We start from the raw sequence: 15280 nt of genomic DNA, 5'->3' as shown, positions 1-15280 counted from the left end.
TGGGAAACATAAAAACGGTAGCATCATCATCTCCATGACAAAAAAACTAAAGCTGAGATTTATAATCTCACATCTTCTATGCTCCTTTTCGAGCTCCTTGCTAAGTTTTATAAATTGTCTGCTGACTAACAGAACTAACCCAGTGCTAGGTTAATGGTGCCGATCCATATATTTTAGGGGGAAGGTGTGTTTTTCAATATCTAAGAGGGCAAATTTGTTGTTCTTTTTTAGCTTTTTTAAATAAAAATACCAAAAAAAGGGAATTTTTCAATGAGAAAATGTAAAGGACATAAAATTTGATGGGATACAGCTCCTCTACCCCCCCCCCCCAATCCACATCATTGGAACAACCAAGTAACTGCAAAATTTTAGAGATGTTTAAGGGCCCAGTTCAATGCTCTTGGTCATATTAAGGTACTTATTGTAGATTTATATTTAGAAAGAGCTTAAAAACGGCGCAAGATTTATATTAAGGTTGGCTGTCTTAAGTTCATGTGAGTACCAAATTAACCTAAGGGCTATTTTAGGGCAAATACTGAATTGGTTATAAGTAAATGGTTTCACCTTGTACTTTGTTTCACCGCTAGAAAATTGTAGCAGTCTATAACCGTTAGTATTTTTCCTTTCCTACACCAAATTTACATATGCTAGGATGCCATCTATTCTTATTTTTTCCAACCTAGGCACTAAAATCACCTAATAAAAATACCATATTTCTACCTGGGATCCAGTCTATTTGTTCCTGTAACAGCATGTAAAACTTATCTAAGTCACTACTATCTTTTCAGTCGGTTCTATAAGGGCTAAGACAGATATTTTCACTTATAAGTCGTAAATTAGCGACTAGAACCCTACTTTTAAAACCTCCCCAACCTAAGAAAGACTTAGAAGCTTGTTTATCCATCATGAATCCTACACTCTTCTTATGCCCTCCATCCTTCTTACCTTAGTAAATATATTGTATACCACCTAACTTCGTGATTACTACTACTACTACTACTACTAATAACTCACTGCAGAACGAAGCCGCCTGAGGCCAACACAGCTACGCACGCTCCTCCTCCAACCTAATCTATTTAAAGCCTCCCTCTTTACACCCTCCTAGGAAGTTACCATTTCCTTCAAATCTTTATTTATGACATTCTCCCAACCCAGACAAGGACGATCTGCTTTCCGTGTAGCCCCAGACGGTTGGCCAAAAAGGACAATCTTCGCGGGATTGAACCACACTTTTCGTACAACCTACTGTTTGAGATACGGTCAGTCAGCCGGGTACCCAGAACAATCCGTAAGCAATTTCTCTGGAAACCATCTAGTAAGTTTTCATCTGCTTTTCGGAGTGCCCATGTTTCAGAGCCATATATGACCACTGTCATCACTGTAGCTTTCAATATTCTAATCTTGGTTTGTAGACTTATCTTTCTAATCTTCCAAACTTTTTTCAGCTGTGGAAAAACACCCTGAGCCTTAGCTATTCTACTTTTAACATCTTCACTGCTCCCACCATCTTTACTAATAATACTACCAAGGCAACTGAAGCTCCCACCCTGATCAATCTTATCGTTACCTAATGTCACCTGTTCATCTTCACTTGTTCCTAGCCTTAGTGACTTAGTCTTCTTAACGTTAATTTTCAAGCCTATTTTAGCACCCTGAACTCGCAAAATCTCCAAAAATTCATTCATTTTGCTCACACTTTCATCTAATGTGCTTAAATCATCAGCATAATCTATGTCCAGGAGGGTTCTTCCTCCCCATTTGATTCCATGGTCTCCAATTGCCTTTCCTGTGCTCCTTAAGACGCAGTCCATCAAAATGATCCCTGGGCTATAAATTTCTGAAACTCCTAACAAGGTCAGTTCAAAACACCTGAATTCGTCCGTCAAAATGTCAATACGATAGTATTTGTTTTAACGTTGTAACATTTCTAATTGTCATATTACTAAAATCATTGAAGTTTTTATGGCCTCAGAAAAAGCAATTGGTCCTACCACTGCAGGTCGGGGACTAATACATATTCTCGAGCATAAACAAAGCGCTAGATCTGGCTTAGAGACGGACAACAAGAAGTACATCCAGTTGAATGAAGGCTTTCTGCAATCCTGGGCCCCTCTTGGTCACTACATGGTTTTCACACTTGGCGATGCTCTTCTATCGACAAGAGTCGACGTCCTGTACAAGCAACCTCAAGCCTATTACCTCCGACTCGTTCAGAGCCGTTCCTAGAGGGGGAGGGGGTTCAAAGAAGTTACCCGGAGCGCCGTGTCTAGGGGGCACTGCGGCTGAGGATTGCCCACTTTGATCCAATTTTTCACTTTGATTCGGCTTTTTTTGCATTGAAGTTAAGAGGGAGTTGCTATTATTAATTTTTCCTCGGGTGCCACCAACCCTAGGAACGTCTATGGACTCATTATATATTCATATCCACAAATATTATACTATAGTTGGGAGGCAGCTTATAATAGATAACTAAGCTAGGAAGAGGTTTTTCAGTCAAAAAAAAAAAGAAAAAAAATATCTATTAAGTACAACCCAGTGTTAGTCTGTGTCACTTACTAAGCTAAAATTCACTCGAGGGGTGCCAGAAGATCACCCAACAACGACTTTGATGTACACAGCGTCTTTTGAATTAGTTCAACGTCCCCATAACATTCCCTAAAAGTTTAGGGAATGATCTGAGATATCAAACACCCTGCACTTTTTCAATTCAAAACAAAGGTTCAAATAATTACCAATATGCACTATTTACATTCCTTGTCCCTGTGCCTGCGGGGGGCAAACCCCCTCCGGAAGGCCACTCACTGTATCTTTCGACCGTTTTGGATAAAAAAAAAGCTATCTTATAATTTTGATTAGATGTCTGAAGGGGGGTGGGGAGGGGCTTGGTAGAAAAAGGGCAATGAAGGAGGTTAATTGCCCTTCAATTATTTCCAACCCTTAAATAGAGCACTATAAACGTTAATTTCTAATCAAATGAGTCCCCTCCAAAGACACCTTCCATGTGAAGTGGCCCTGGGAAAAAATAATACAGTGAAAACTTATGGGTCTTTACTAAAGTACTAACGCTAGAGCATTACCTCTGATCACACTGCCTAAGAGAAATTGTACGGTATTTTCAGTCACTTTATTTTGAAACTTCAGAGAAGCAGTAATTTTTCGATTTATATTTTCTACTTTTTCCCAATCATTTGGAGAAGACCTTGTATTTGTTGAAATTAAACGTATACTGTTTAAGGAACTTCTAGTACACCAACGGTAATTCTCCGTTTATTTGGAGATTCATGGTTCAAGCTCATGAGCTGAGGTAAGACCATTTTCCTAAGTGCACCTTCCACTCAGTTTCCTATAGCCCATTTTACGACAACGGCCCTGAATTTTTGTTGGGGAGGGGGTAGAGGGTTCCATGCCCACATAAGCAAGAGGCACGGGTTATATGATAATTTTTTATCCAAGTTGTTGGATAAAAAATGATAAAGTTTTCCCCAATTACTAGTTTTTCCACCTCTTTCAAAAATCATATTCAAAATCATCAGTAGTTTATATCTAAATTCACAACGACCATATTTAAATGTTGGAGACAAGCTTTAATGATAAAGTTGTCAAAGACAATTTATTCAATTACTAACACAGTAGCATCTAATTATGGTATGAAAAGTGAATACAAAAACTTCAAAGTAAACTTTTAAAAAGCAGGGCACATGTTAGGAAGACTAAAGGGATATCCCTCCTCCTTGCAAACTTCCTTGTAACCAGCAGCAATACTGCAAAGAACATTCCTTTGAACATCTTGAGTGCTTCTTACGCGGGCCACGGCCTTTTCACAAAGACTCAGATATGGTGCTGGGTCATGAGCCCCAAAGCATGACCTAAAAAAAGTATATTTTAAATATGTGTTAAATAGAATAAAGAACACTTTATTTTAGCACACCTGCAGAGCCCATCTACCAAGTTTAGCTCAATAGTGCCCAATATATGTGTGCTGGTTCGTCAATGGCGTCACCAGTTAAAGCAGTGGCTATCCTGACAGTTTTCTGTGCCATCAATATGCAAATTAAGTACAGGAAAGATACTTTACTTTTCTTCACCCCTGTATACGGTGGCGCCATCTACTTTTTCGAACTTGGTGACTTTTAATTTTCTGACGAAGCCACCAGATGCTCCTGCCGTCCCTTTTTTAGATGTCAGCACTGTTCACAAAGCCGAGTGATATTTTCTTCTTTTTTTTTGTGTGTTAGTTTGTTATTTAGCATAGTGAAGCAACGCAAATTAGCTGTTAGCTACGATGTTGTTTAAATAAACCCCCCCCCCCTCTCTCTCTCTCTCTCTCTCTCTCTCTCTCTCTCTCTCTCTCTCTCTCTCTCTCTCTCTCTCTCTCTCTCTCTCTCTCTCTCATTTTATGAATGTAAAGAGCACAATTAAAAGTTAAAACAATGTCATTATAGAATTACGATTCTTAAGAAATAACGACAACAATAACGAAATAACAGTGCTATTCAATTCCCTAATCAATGCTCTTTCAAAATATAATAGTCACAGCTATGACAATGCAACCATTCTCACTAATGGTGCCTGATATGCCTGCTACTACTAATAATGAAAATAACTCTTTAGTTAGCTTGAAGCCAACACAGCAGCACACGCTTATCCTTCATTCCAATCTATTCAAAACTATACTCTTTACCCCATCTCAAAAAATTCCTATTTCCTTTATACTTCCCACACCATCCTAGGACGACCTGCATTTCGTTTGACCATAGATGGATAGCCTAAAAGCACATTCTTTGGCAATATGTCATCCTTCATCTGCAAAATGTGTCCTAGTCATACCTGCTCCTACTAATAATGATAATAGCTCTCTTTAGATGGCTTGAAGCAAACAACCACACACGCTCATCCTTCATTCCAATCTACTCAAAGTTATACTTTTTACCCCATCTCACAAAGCTCCTATTTCCTTTATAATTCCCATTCCATTCTAGGACGACCTGCTTTTCGTTAGATGGATAGCATAAAAGCACGATCTTTGGCAATATGTCATCCTTCATCTGCAAAACGTGTCCTAGTCATCTCAACATTTCTCTCATTAGCAAATGCACCTCAACAATCTCTTCCATTTCTGAAATGCTGTCAAAAATACATTTTATTCCACTCCAATTGCTCTAGTTACGGAATATTCAGAAGTTAGAAGAGAGGGAACGTTGAGAAGGGGGAAAGCCCTCTCACATACTCATCTCTTCTATATTCTGTTCTATACCGTGTCATATACAGAGTAATTTATGTCCTTTTCTAAAATATTTTTTTTCTAAAATGGGCCAAATTTTTCTCAAAATTCTAACTTTTGATGCACAACTTTAAATTTAATAAAATTTGCTGATTTGGAATAACAATAAGAAACTGATTCATTTGATCTATAAATTGTTATAAAAGCTTCTTTTTTTAGATTTTCATTTAATATTAGAAAGAGCTGCTCCATAATTACAGTTCATTACAGCGAACTGTTTTACTAATGGAAAAAATAAATGTTACTGCAAATATATTTAATTGAAAAGCAATCTGCATCAGAAGAGACACGACAAGATCTCTAGCAGCAGAGACAATATGGGACAAACTTCAAGGGGAAATCCTTGTCCTAGCAAAATAATCTGCTTTGTTTCATATTTTTCATTTGCTGACTGAAAAAAAAGATCCTCGGTATTGTTTTCTCCTTTTGAACATTTCTTTTTTTCTTTTTTTTTTGTTCGTACATTTGCGGCGCTAGTTACTTTTAAACATCTGGTGTGACACCGTTCTTTCATCTATTTCACCAAGAGGTTGAATAGTCTTTTGAATTTGCTTTAAAAGAGTCGGCAGATAACATTTTACTGAAAACGCATCCAAGAAGATTACTCTAAACCAAAGAGCAGTGTCGAACGAAGCTGTTCTTCAATTACTCAGTTCTTGGCATGCCACCTTAGGATAATTCGAACGAGTTGTGTGGCTTCGTGTCTGTCATGTTGGTTGGGCAATGGGGCGCAATACAGGAAGGCTTTACATGAATTCATATACTAGCAGAAAACAGCCAATTACACTAGATCTGACCTTTCACGAAGACTAGCCATTCATCCAAACTGATTTTTTTTTTCATTCATTACATATAGCGGCGTAGTCTAGGAGGCAAAATCTATTCACAAAATGTGCTGGAAAAACACATTAAAATACAAACTGATCAAAGGTCTTCTGGCAGTTTCATGGCGGATCCATTTGATCATTTATCCACCATATCTTCTTGAAGAAATATAAAAAAAAACGTACATCATCGTTGCAAATGGGAAGGTCTTTCCAAGCACTAAACAGATGTACACCAGCAAAGAGCACATGGTGACGTTGTGCAACAAGTCTTGACCAGTATCACTTCTATTTATGCAAAATTAGTTATTCTAACTTTAACTACTATTTTAACTAATAACTATTATTTTAACTATTAATAATTATAACTTGAACTATTATAACTATTTAATTAATTTCACTTAATATTAACGAGTATATTTCCATCCCAGACTCAATAGCCCAGTTTGCTTGTCGATGATCGACTCCGTCTCTCCCCTACGCCAGTAGTTATATGTAGTTATATATATATAGTTATATATAGCTATATATTATTATATAGCAACATTGGCTTAAAATCCAACTTAGATTTTGGAAATGTTTACAACTTCATTAGAAATTATATTATATACATAAAATACATTTCTGTTAGAAAAATATTATATTATATGTAAGATAGATAATAATCAGATTTCATTGTCACTGTTCTCGGTACTTTAAGACTATAGCAAGTTTATAGCATTATTATATGAAAATTTGTAGTTACCTAAATGGAGAGCGTATGCTTGCGAAGAGAGATTGACAGTCACGACCTATTTGGCTATTTTGAAGGTTAAGGCTTGTAGCAATAGCAGTGACAGGCTTTTCTTTGCACTGTTTGTTCAGCTTCCAGTTGTTAGAGAAATCAATTACATTCTTTGAATCCTGAAAAAGAAACAATTAAACCATGACCAGAATACGATAAAAATGTCCAAAATTTCGTTGGCTGTAAGCATAGACGCGTATATGGCTTTAACATTTTCAACTGAGATATATTGAAATATACTCATAAGATACTGCCATGACCCTAAATAACTTTAAGTAACTGTTATAACTGACCTAGCCGAGGACCGTTCATGGTAATTTCTTAGACGTTGGCTTTCAGCATAAATGTATTAATTTATAATAAATGATTAGAGTTTATATAGTATCTTAATATATAAGCAGCACGAAGCACGTGTCGTTGCGTGCAGGTGGTGCGCGTTCTCCCATACCACAAGGGAAAAATCTACGGTGTTTTTTCCAAGTATTTAAAGCCACTGAGCCAGGAACAAAACCGGTTATTTACGTCCTATTATCTAAACTAATTTGTTCCATCATTCTTGTTAGATGCGTGGTATTATTTCCTAACACGTCTCCTTACGTGAATTTTTGTCCTAATTGATGCATGTATCTCCTCTTAATATATGTCTTAACGTGAATGTATAATAGAATACGCAGACAGAGGCGCCATATGGGGAAGGAGGGGTGGATCCACCCAACCTATATTTTGAAGAATATCATTTCGGGGGTATTTTCATTCCATTTTTTTTTGTATTTTCATTGAAAAAAATATAAGAACACAAAATTTGCCCCCTTCTAGATTTTTAAACACAGTTAGCTCCCTCACTAAATTTTCGTGAAATGACGCCACTGTGTAGGCCTATAGGTAGCCTGTGCTTTGGCAAGCTCCTCGCACTTTTTGCTTAATGCTGTTAGAAAAGGCTACCTAAGATATTTGAAGAACAAAAAATCAGCCATTTAGGACTGCCTCTTTAAACTGACTGATTGATAACAATTGTTTAAGGCCATTAGCGTTAAATACGGGTTGCCTGTTTACGGACTCACGTGTTGTCACATATTGCAGAATACTAGCGTATTCACGGAAATGTAGTGTTGGTCTATTTCTCAATATCTAGAGAGAGAAATTTGTCTTTTTACGAAGAAAATACTGAAAAAGGTATTTTCAATGTAATTCCTGCTATAAAGATATTTTGCGAAATTTTAGGGATGGGAACAAAATTTCTATATTAAGATATTATCTAGTTAATTTTGAGGTAGAAAAAGACGCACCTCGCCCATTTTAAAGGGGAAACCTGAGATTTTAAGGAAAAATTAAGATGCTTTAAAGAGAACGAGAACAGAACCCTCTTGGTTAGAGTGCCTTTGCAGGTATGTACACTCTTCCCTTGCTCTAGATCACAGAATTATCTTATTGTTCCTTTGCTTTTTTGTTTTTTAATTACAGGCTTCGCGGCTTTATCACAGGCGATGATATGCCACTAGTCCTGGTAATTAGCTTATTTTTTAACAATGCAGTATTTGTTGTCAGGAACGAGCTCCAATAGCTCCTCAGATGCAGGGTTATACATTTACTTGTAGAAAACTGACATGGACGCCATTTCGAAGAGTTTTTGGATCAACTATGGAGTTTTAGCTTTCGTGTTGCCAGAGGTTGCTGCACAAAATGCTCAATTTTGATTCCGTTGGAGTGGAGTGATGCAGCTTTTTGGTGCACCAGCAAAGAGAGGACATGTATATTCCACGGCAGGTCTGATGCAATAAATCAATAGTGGCAGAATAGACTCATCAGGGAGGGAGGAGACTTTTGCATTCTAGGATAGCTCCTAGCTTCTTGGAGCAAGAGGATTTTATTTTACTGAGATGCTCAGTCCATTAGAGATCCGAAGAGAAAGCAGCTCTAAGTAGGCGTATTGTATCAATTCGTCTTATTGTCTCTCCTTTGAAAAGGATAGCTTGGTTGTTTTTTTTTGGGGGGGAGGGGGGGGCACGTGTATATTAAAAAAAATATAATTTAAACACGGAACCCAGAATTAAAGATATTTATAATAACAGATATTTTGAAAAGAATGTTAAAATAAAGAATAAAATAAAAAAATATCAAAATCAAAGACAATAACAACATAAAATAACATTTAAAAGAGCTAAAGGAGACTGAAAATTAGTTACTAAAATTGACTACTGAAAAGTTATGATGTAGGTTATTTTTCCATTTAAAACATAATCTAAAAAAAATGTCTTCAATATTTTTCTTTCAAACAAAAGAAAGCCAAATCCAAACAAATGGAGGCATTTCATGAATATAGTGAAAATTTTTCTGCCGTCTTCGGAACAAAGTTAGTGTTTCTTTGAATATTTGTTTCTTTAGTTATAACTGCAAATAAAGTTTTTCCGTCACAATTTCTGTTTCGTGAAATGGATTTGGGGTTTTAAACTAATATATGACGAAGCAGACCAAAACATCGTATTACACCTTTGCGGGATAACAAATAACAAGAAAAGTACAAAGTCAAAAAAAAAATTGAGAAAGTATGAAAAATAAAGCCGAACTGGCCAACTATAAAAAGAAACGAAGAGAGAGAAACATTTCAACATAAAGAAAACGAACAGGACTGAACCAAAAAGCCGTATTACACCTTTGCGGTATAACAAATAACAAGAAAAGCATAAAGTCGAAAAAAAAGATTGAGGAAGTATGAAAAATTAAGCCGAACTGGCCAACTATAAAAAGAAACGAAGAGAGAGAAAAATTTCAACATGAATAAAACGAACGGGACTGAACCAAAAAGCCGTATTACACCTTTGCGGGATTACAAATAACAAGAAAATAAAGTCAAAAAAAGATTGAGGAAGTATGAAAAATAAAGCCAAACTGGCAAACCATAAAAAGAAACGAAGAGAGAGAAAAATTTAAACATGAAGAAAACGAACGGGACTGAACCAATGAGCCATATTACACCTTTGCGGGATTACATATAACAAGAAAAGTGTAAAGTCAAAAAACGATTCAGGAAGTATGAAAAATAAAGCCGAACTGGCCAACCATAAAAAGAAACGAAGAGAGAGAAAAATTTCAACATGAAGAAAACGAACGGGACTACAGCCACTTTTGTGGAAAAGACAAACTAAAAGACATGGATATTTCGCCTATTTAAAACAAGGCGCCTTCAATGCTAAGAAACAAATACAAACCTAAAATTAAATAATATCTAGATGTAATAAAATCTAAATAAGATTAAATAAATAAAAAACAATACATTTTCCTCTAATTTTGATTACAAATTAATTTTGTTAGTCATATAATCCACAGGCATTGATTACATGCAATTCAGTTGGTAAACAATGTAAAATTATTTTTGCCATGCTTAGTCTATGCTCAAAAAAAGAGAGAGAAAAATCTCAAGATGAAGAAAACAAATGAGATTATAGCCAGTAGAAGAAAAAAACAAAATAAACCAACGCAAATATTTCGCTTTGATAAACAAAATGTCTTCAACGCTAAGAAACAGAGATAAAATCTAAAATAACCTGAAATTAAATAAATGCAGATGCCATAGGATTACGTAACCGACTTGCTGCATCATTCCATTACTGATCTAAAGCTAATTATTTTACTAGAGTGAAAGTGGGTAGTCTAATCAGGCTGTGGATGCTCCTCCTTCATTTCAATGATAGAAATCATTGGAATGAAGTGGCTATCACTTGATCCAAACCAAAGGCTCTTAAGGATAAAATAGGATCTTAGAGGATCTTAATTAATAGGATCTTAATCTTAGGTTAATAGGATTATAATCTTGAATATAGATCATATCTTAATTATCATAATCTTAATTAATAGAATCTTAATCTTAATTAATAGGATCTTACTCTTTATTAATACAGGATCCTTTATAGGATAAAGGATCTTATGTTCTATCCTGGGCTGTTGTGAAGCTCATTTCCTGATTTTTTTTTTTTTTATTCATAAAGGAAATGAGTCTATGGTTTACTTATTCTTTGTTTAAAGTAAATAATCATATATAATAAACTAAGAAACTTACCTTCTTATTAATACTTGACCAATCATCAGCAACTTCATGGTTAAAAGAGCCAAGGAGACCAAAAATTTTTCCGAAATAAAATCCTGAGACATTAATAACACACACATCTCTTTTTGTGTCACACCGTAAATTGTATCCGGAATGGGTCCTGTATACTTCCAAAATGTCGCCTTCTTTTTTGACATTCAAAAATTTCAGGGAAAATGGTGCGGGAAGAGTTTCACCATTGGCGATGAGCTAAAAAAAAGTTCAAAATAATCACTAATAAATAAAAATTTCAGGGAAAATGGTGCAGGAAGAGTTTCACCATTGGTGAAACTCTGAGCTAAAAGAAAGTTCAAAATAATTGAAAAGAAAAATCTAAGTTCATACTCATTAAATAACGTTTCATCGGATTTTCTTTTTAAAATGAACAAGATTTTCGATATTTTCACAGATATACAATTAGATACAAAGCAATAAAACTAAAAAGACTATACAAATTGTAGTCCTTAGTAATTTTAAGAGTGTTCTTTGAGGGAGGAAATCTAAAATTTGAGTCTAAAATTTAGTAAAAAAAAAAAAAAAAAAAAAAATCTAAATTCCTAATCACTTAATAATTTATCATTGGATTTTCTTTTTAAAGTGATCAAGATTTTCGATATTTTCACAGATATTCAATTAGATACAAAGCAATAAAACTAAAAATATTATACAAATTGTAGTCCTTAGTAATTTTAAGAGTGTCTTGACTCACGAGTTCTAAGATTTGAGTCTAAAAATTAGTAAAAAAAAAGGAGAAAAATCAAAATTCTTACTTACTTAATAATTTTTCATTGTATTTTCTTTTTAATAAGACCAAGAATTTCGATATTGTCAAAGATATTCAATTAGATACAAAGCAATAAAACTAAAAAGCCTATACAAATTGTATTCCTTCGTAATTTTAAGAGCGTTCTTTGAGTGCGAATTCTAAAATTTGAGTCTAAAAAAGTAAAAAAAAGAATAATCCAAATTCATAATCACTAAATAATTTTTCATTGAATTTTCTTTTAAGAGTGACTAAGATTTTCAATATTCTCAAAGGTACTCAATTAGAATTTGAATCAAAAATTTGAGTCCAATATTTTCAATAAAAATTTCAAGAGCGTCCATTGACTCAGGAATTCTAAAACTTGAGTCTAAGAATTAGTAAAAAAAAGAAAAATCTAAATTTACACTCACTCAATAATTTTTCATTGGGTTTTCTTTCTAAAGTGACCAAGATTTTCGATATTCACAGATATTAAGTTAGATACAACAGTAACCGAAACTCTAAAAAACGAAATTTTGATACCAGTAGTTAAATCAACAGAATTGAATTTTAATGCTTATTTTAAATATGCAAGTTTCATCAAGTTTAGTCTTACCCATCAAAAGTTACGAGCCTGAGAAAATTTGCCTTATTTTAGAAAATAGGACGAAACACCCCTTAGAAGTGATGGAATCTGAACGAAAATCACACCATCAGATCCAGCGTATCAGAACACTCCACATTTGAAGTTTCAAACTTCTATCTACAAAAATGTGGAATTTGTTTTTTTTTTTTTTTTTTTTGCCACAAGACAGATCACGGATGCGTGTTTATTTGTTTTTTTTTTTTTTTCCAGGGGTGATCGTATCGACCCAGTGGTCCTAGAATGTTGGAAATTATAAGTTCTTGTGCCCTTTTTAAGTGGGCAAAAAAATTGGAGGACACCTAGGCCCCCTCCCACACTCATTTTTTCCCCAAGTCACCGGATCAACATTCTGGGATAGCCATTTTATTCAGCATAGTCGAAAAACCTAGTAACCATGTCTGAGAACGACTTACTCCCCCACAGTCCACATGGGAGGGGCTGCAAGTTACAAACTTTGAACAGTGTTTACATATAGTAATGGTTATTGGGAAGTGCACAGACGTTTTCAGGGGGATTTTTTTGGTTGGGGGGATGGGGTTGAGGGGAAGGGGTTTTGTGGGGGAACCTTTCAAAGAGGAGTTTTTCTTGGGGGAAGAAAATTTCCATGAAGGGGGCGCAGGATTTCTAGCATTTAAAAACAAAAATCGAAAAATAAATATGAGAAAGTTTTTTCAAGTAAGGAGCAGCATTAAAACTTAAAACGAACAGAAAGCGAGAGGGCGAACCCCTCGTTACGTAAGTTAATTCGTAATTTACGTAAGTTTTTCATTGGATTTTCCTTTTAAAGTGACCAAGATTTTCGATATTTTTACAGATATTCAATTAGATACAAAGCAATAAAACTGAAAAGCCTATACAAATTGGAATCCTTCGTAATTTTAAGAGCGTCGTCTGACACAGGAATTTTAAAATCTGAATCTAAAAGTTTGTACAAAAAATTTAAATCTAAATTCATTCCCATTAAATAATTTTTCATTGAATTTTTTTTAAAGTGACCAATATTTTAGCAATAAAAGCAATATACTAGCAATAAAATTTTATTGCTAGCAATACTAGCAATAAAACTAAAATGCTATACAAATTGCAGTCCTTTTTAATTTTAGGAACGTTTTTTGAGTCTCAAATACTGAAATTTGAGCCAAATAAATTAGTAAAAAATCCAAGCTCATGCTCACTTAATTTTTTTTATTCAATTTTCTTTGAAAATAACAAATATTTCTAATATTTTCCGAAGATTTTAAGCAGATAAGAACACAAATGAAAAGACTATATACCTTATAGTCCTTTGTAATTTCAAGAACATCATTTGAATCTGAAACAAAAAGGCTTTTCTGTGGCACCCCATCTCTATTCATATCATCATAACTGATACTAAGTGTGAAGTTCCCATCTACGAAATCCTTCGCTAGCAAGTATTGACAATTGCTGGTGAAATCATAGACTTTACCATCAAAGGTGACATATCCTTGTGAGCCAATAATGGCAGCGTAACCTGAAATGAAAAAACAAATGGAAATACTGCAAAAAAAAATTAGAGAAGGTAGGTAGTAAATTTGATGTCCAAACTACCTAGAATCAGCTGATGGTTTGAGAATCCTGGATAAAAATATTAGTAAAGTGAATGAATTTTCAATTTTTTAAGGCATCAGGGTGCAAGTATAAGTTTGGAAATTAATGTTAAGAAACAAAGTTGCATAGACGATTAATAAATGAGGTTGAAGATATGTTAATTAATAAGAAAATGAATAAAGTGAATAGCTTTGTTTACTTATGTAGTATTGTTAGTAAAGAAGATGGACGCATTGAAGATGTAAAAAGTAGAATACACAAGCCGCAGGTTTTTCAGATAGAAAGGTGGAAAAAGTTTGGAAGAATAGGAATAAAGCTATTGAAAATAAGAAAAGAATATTGGAAGCCATGGTAACGGAGTGGTCAAGTATGGTTCTAAAGCGTGTGCCTTATGAAAAGCCGAGGAAGATTTACTAAACATATTTCAGGGGGTTTGTCGAAGGATAGTCTTAACGTAATAATAAATAATAATAATAAAGAAATAATAAATAAATAATAATAAATAACTAATGAGTTCGCTCTAATAGAGCGACCTTCAAACACTAAGCTGTAGAAAAATGCGGTTCAATCCCACTTTCGGGGACAATAATAAAAGAAAAGTTAAGATGGCTAGGCCAAGTTTTACGGATGAAGGATGACATATTGCTAAAGCTTGTGCCTTTGGGCTATACGTCAAGGGTCATACGACTAGCAGTCCATCCCTAAATGGGCTTAGAAGATGGCATAAGGAAGGGTAAAAGAAATTGGTACTTCGTGGCAAGGGGCAAAGAGTGAATCTTGGAATAGATTGGGGCAGAGGAGGGTCGTGCACACCTGTGTTGGCCTCAATTGGTTCGGTGCTGCAATGAGTATTAGTATTAGTAGTATTGGTAGTAGAGATTAAAGCATGGATGAACATGCTGAACAGAAAGTTGTAAATTTCAGCATCCCTCCACTTTTAGCTAAATCACAATCCAATTCCTTGTTTTGTTAGATGAACTGTATTTTAGTTTTGTTCTTGTTTCCTTTTGTTGAATTTGTTATTCTACAGAATCACTGTAGCATGAAGTGGTTTAAAAACAATTTGGCATTTTTATTATTATTATTTAGAATAGTTGACGAATTTCGTTTGAACCAACTTAGAAGAAACACTTCTATGTCCTAAATAAAATCCTCTCATTCCTAAGATATTATCAAGACAAGTATTTGCCGAGGACTTGAATTAGGTTATGCTAATCAATCTTTTGAAGATTTGCCAGGTGTTTTCCAGAGAAGTTGCCTGTGGGTTGTTCTGGGTACCCGACTTACTTACCGTATTTTAAACAGTAAGCTGTACGAAAATTGTTGTTCAATTTCGCTTTTAGGGTATAA

The 15280-nt window shown here is 34.6% G+C and overlaps 1 protein-coding gene across 2 annotated transcripts in view; it reads right to left on the bottom strand.

The window, feature by feature from the left end:
- Positions 1-3563: 3563 nt before the first annotated feature.
- LOC136034973 (apolipophorins-like) overlaps positions 3564-15280 on the bottom strand; it is a 309320-nt gene continuing 297603 nt past the window's right edge. For both annotated transcript variants that reach the window (XM_065716532.1, XM_065716533.1), the window contains exons 45-48: positions 13636-13853; positions 10944-11180; positions 6851-7008; positions 3564-3866 (exon numbers count right to left, since the gene is read on the bottom strand). In XM_065716532.1, the coding sequence (XP_065572604.1) occupies positions 3683-3866; positions 6851-7008; positions 10944-11180; positions 13636-13853 (797 nt within the window). In that variant the 3' untranslated portion in view covers positions 3564-3682. The remainder of the gene's footprint in view (positions 3867-6850; positions 7009-10943; positions 11181-13635; positions 13854-15280) is intronic.

This window comes from Artemia franciscana, chromosome 13, assembly GCF_032884065.1.
Source record: "Artemia franciscana chromosome 13, ASM3288406v1, whole genome shotgun sequence".
NCBI lineage: Eukaryota > Metazoa > Arthropoda > Branchiopoda > Anostraca > Artemiidae > Artemia > Artemia franciscana.
The sequence above is the reverse complement of the archived record's forward strand: the minus strand, read 5'-3'. Positions and strand labels throughout refer to the sequence as shown.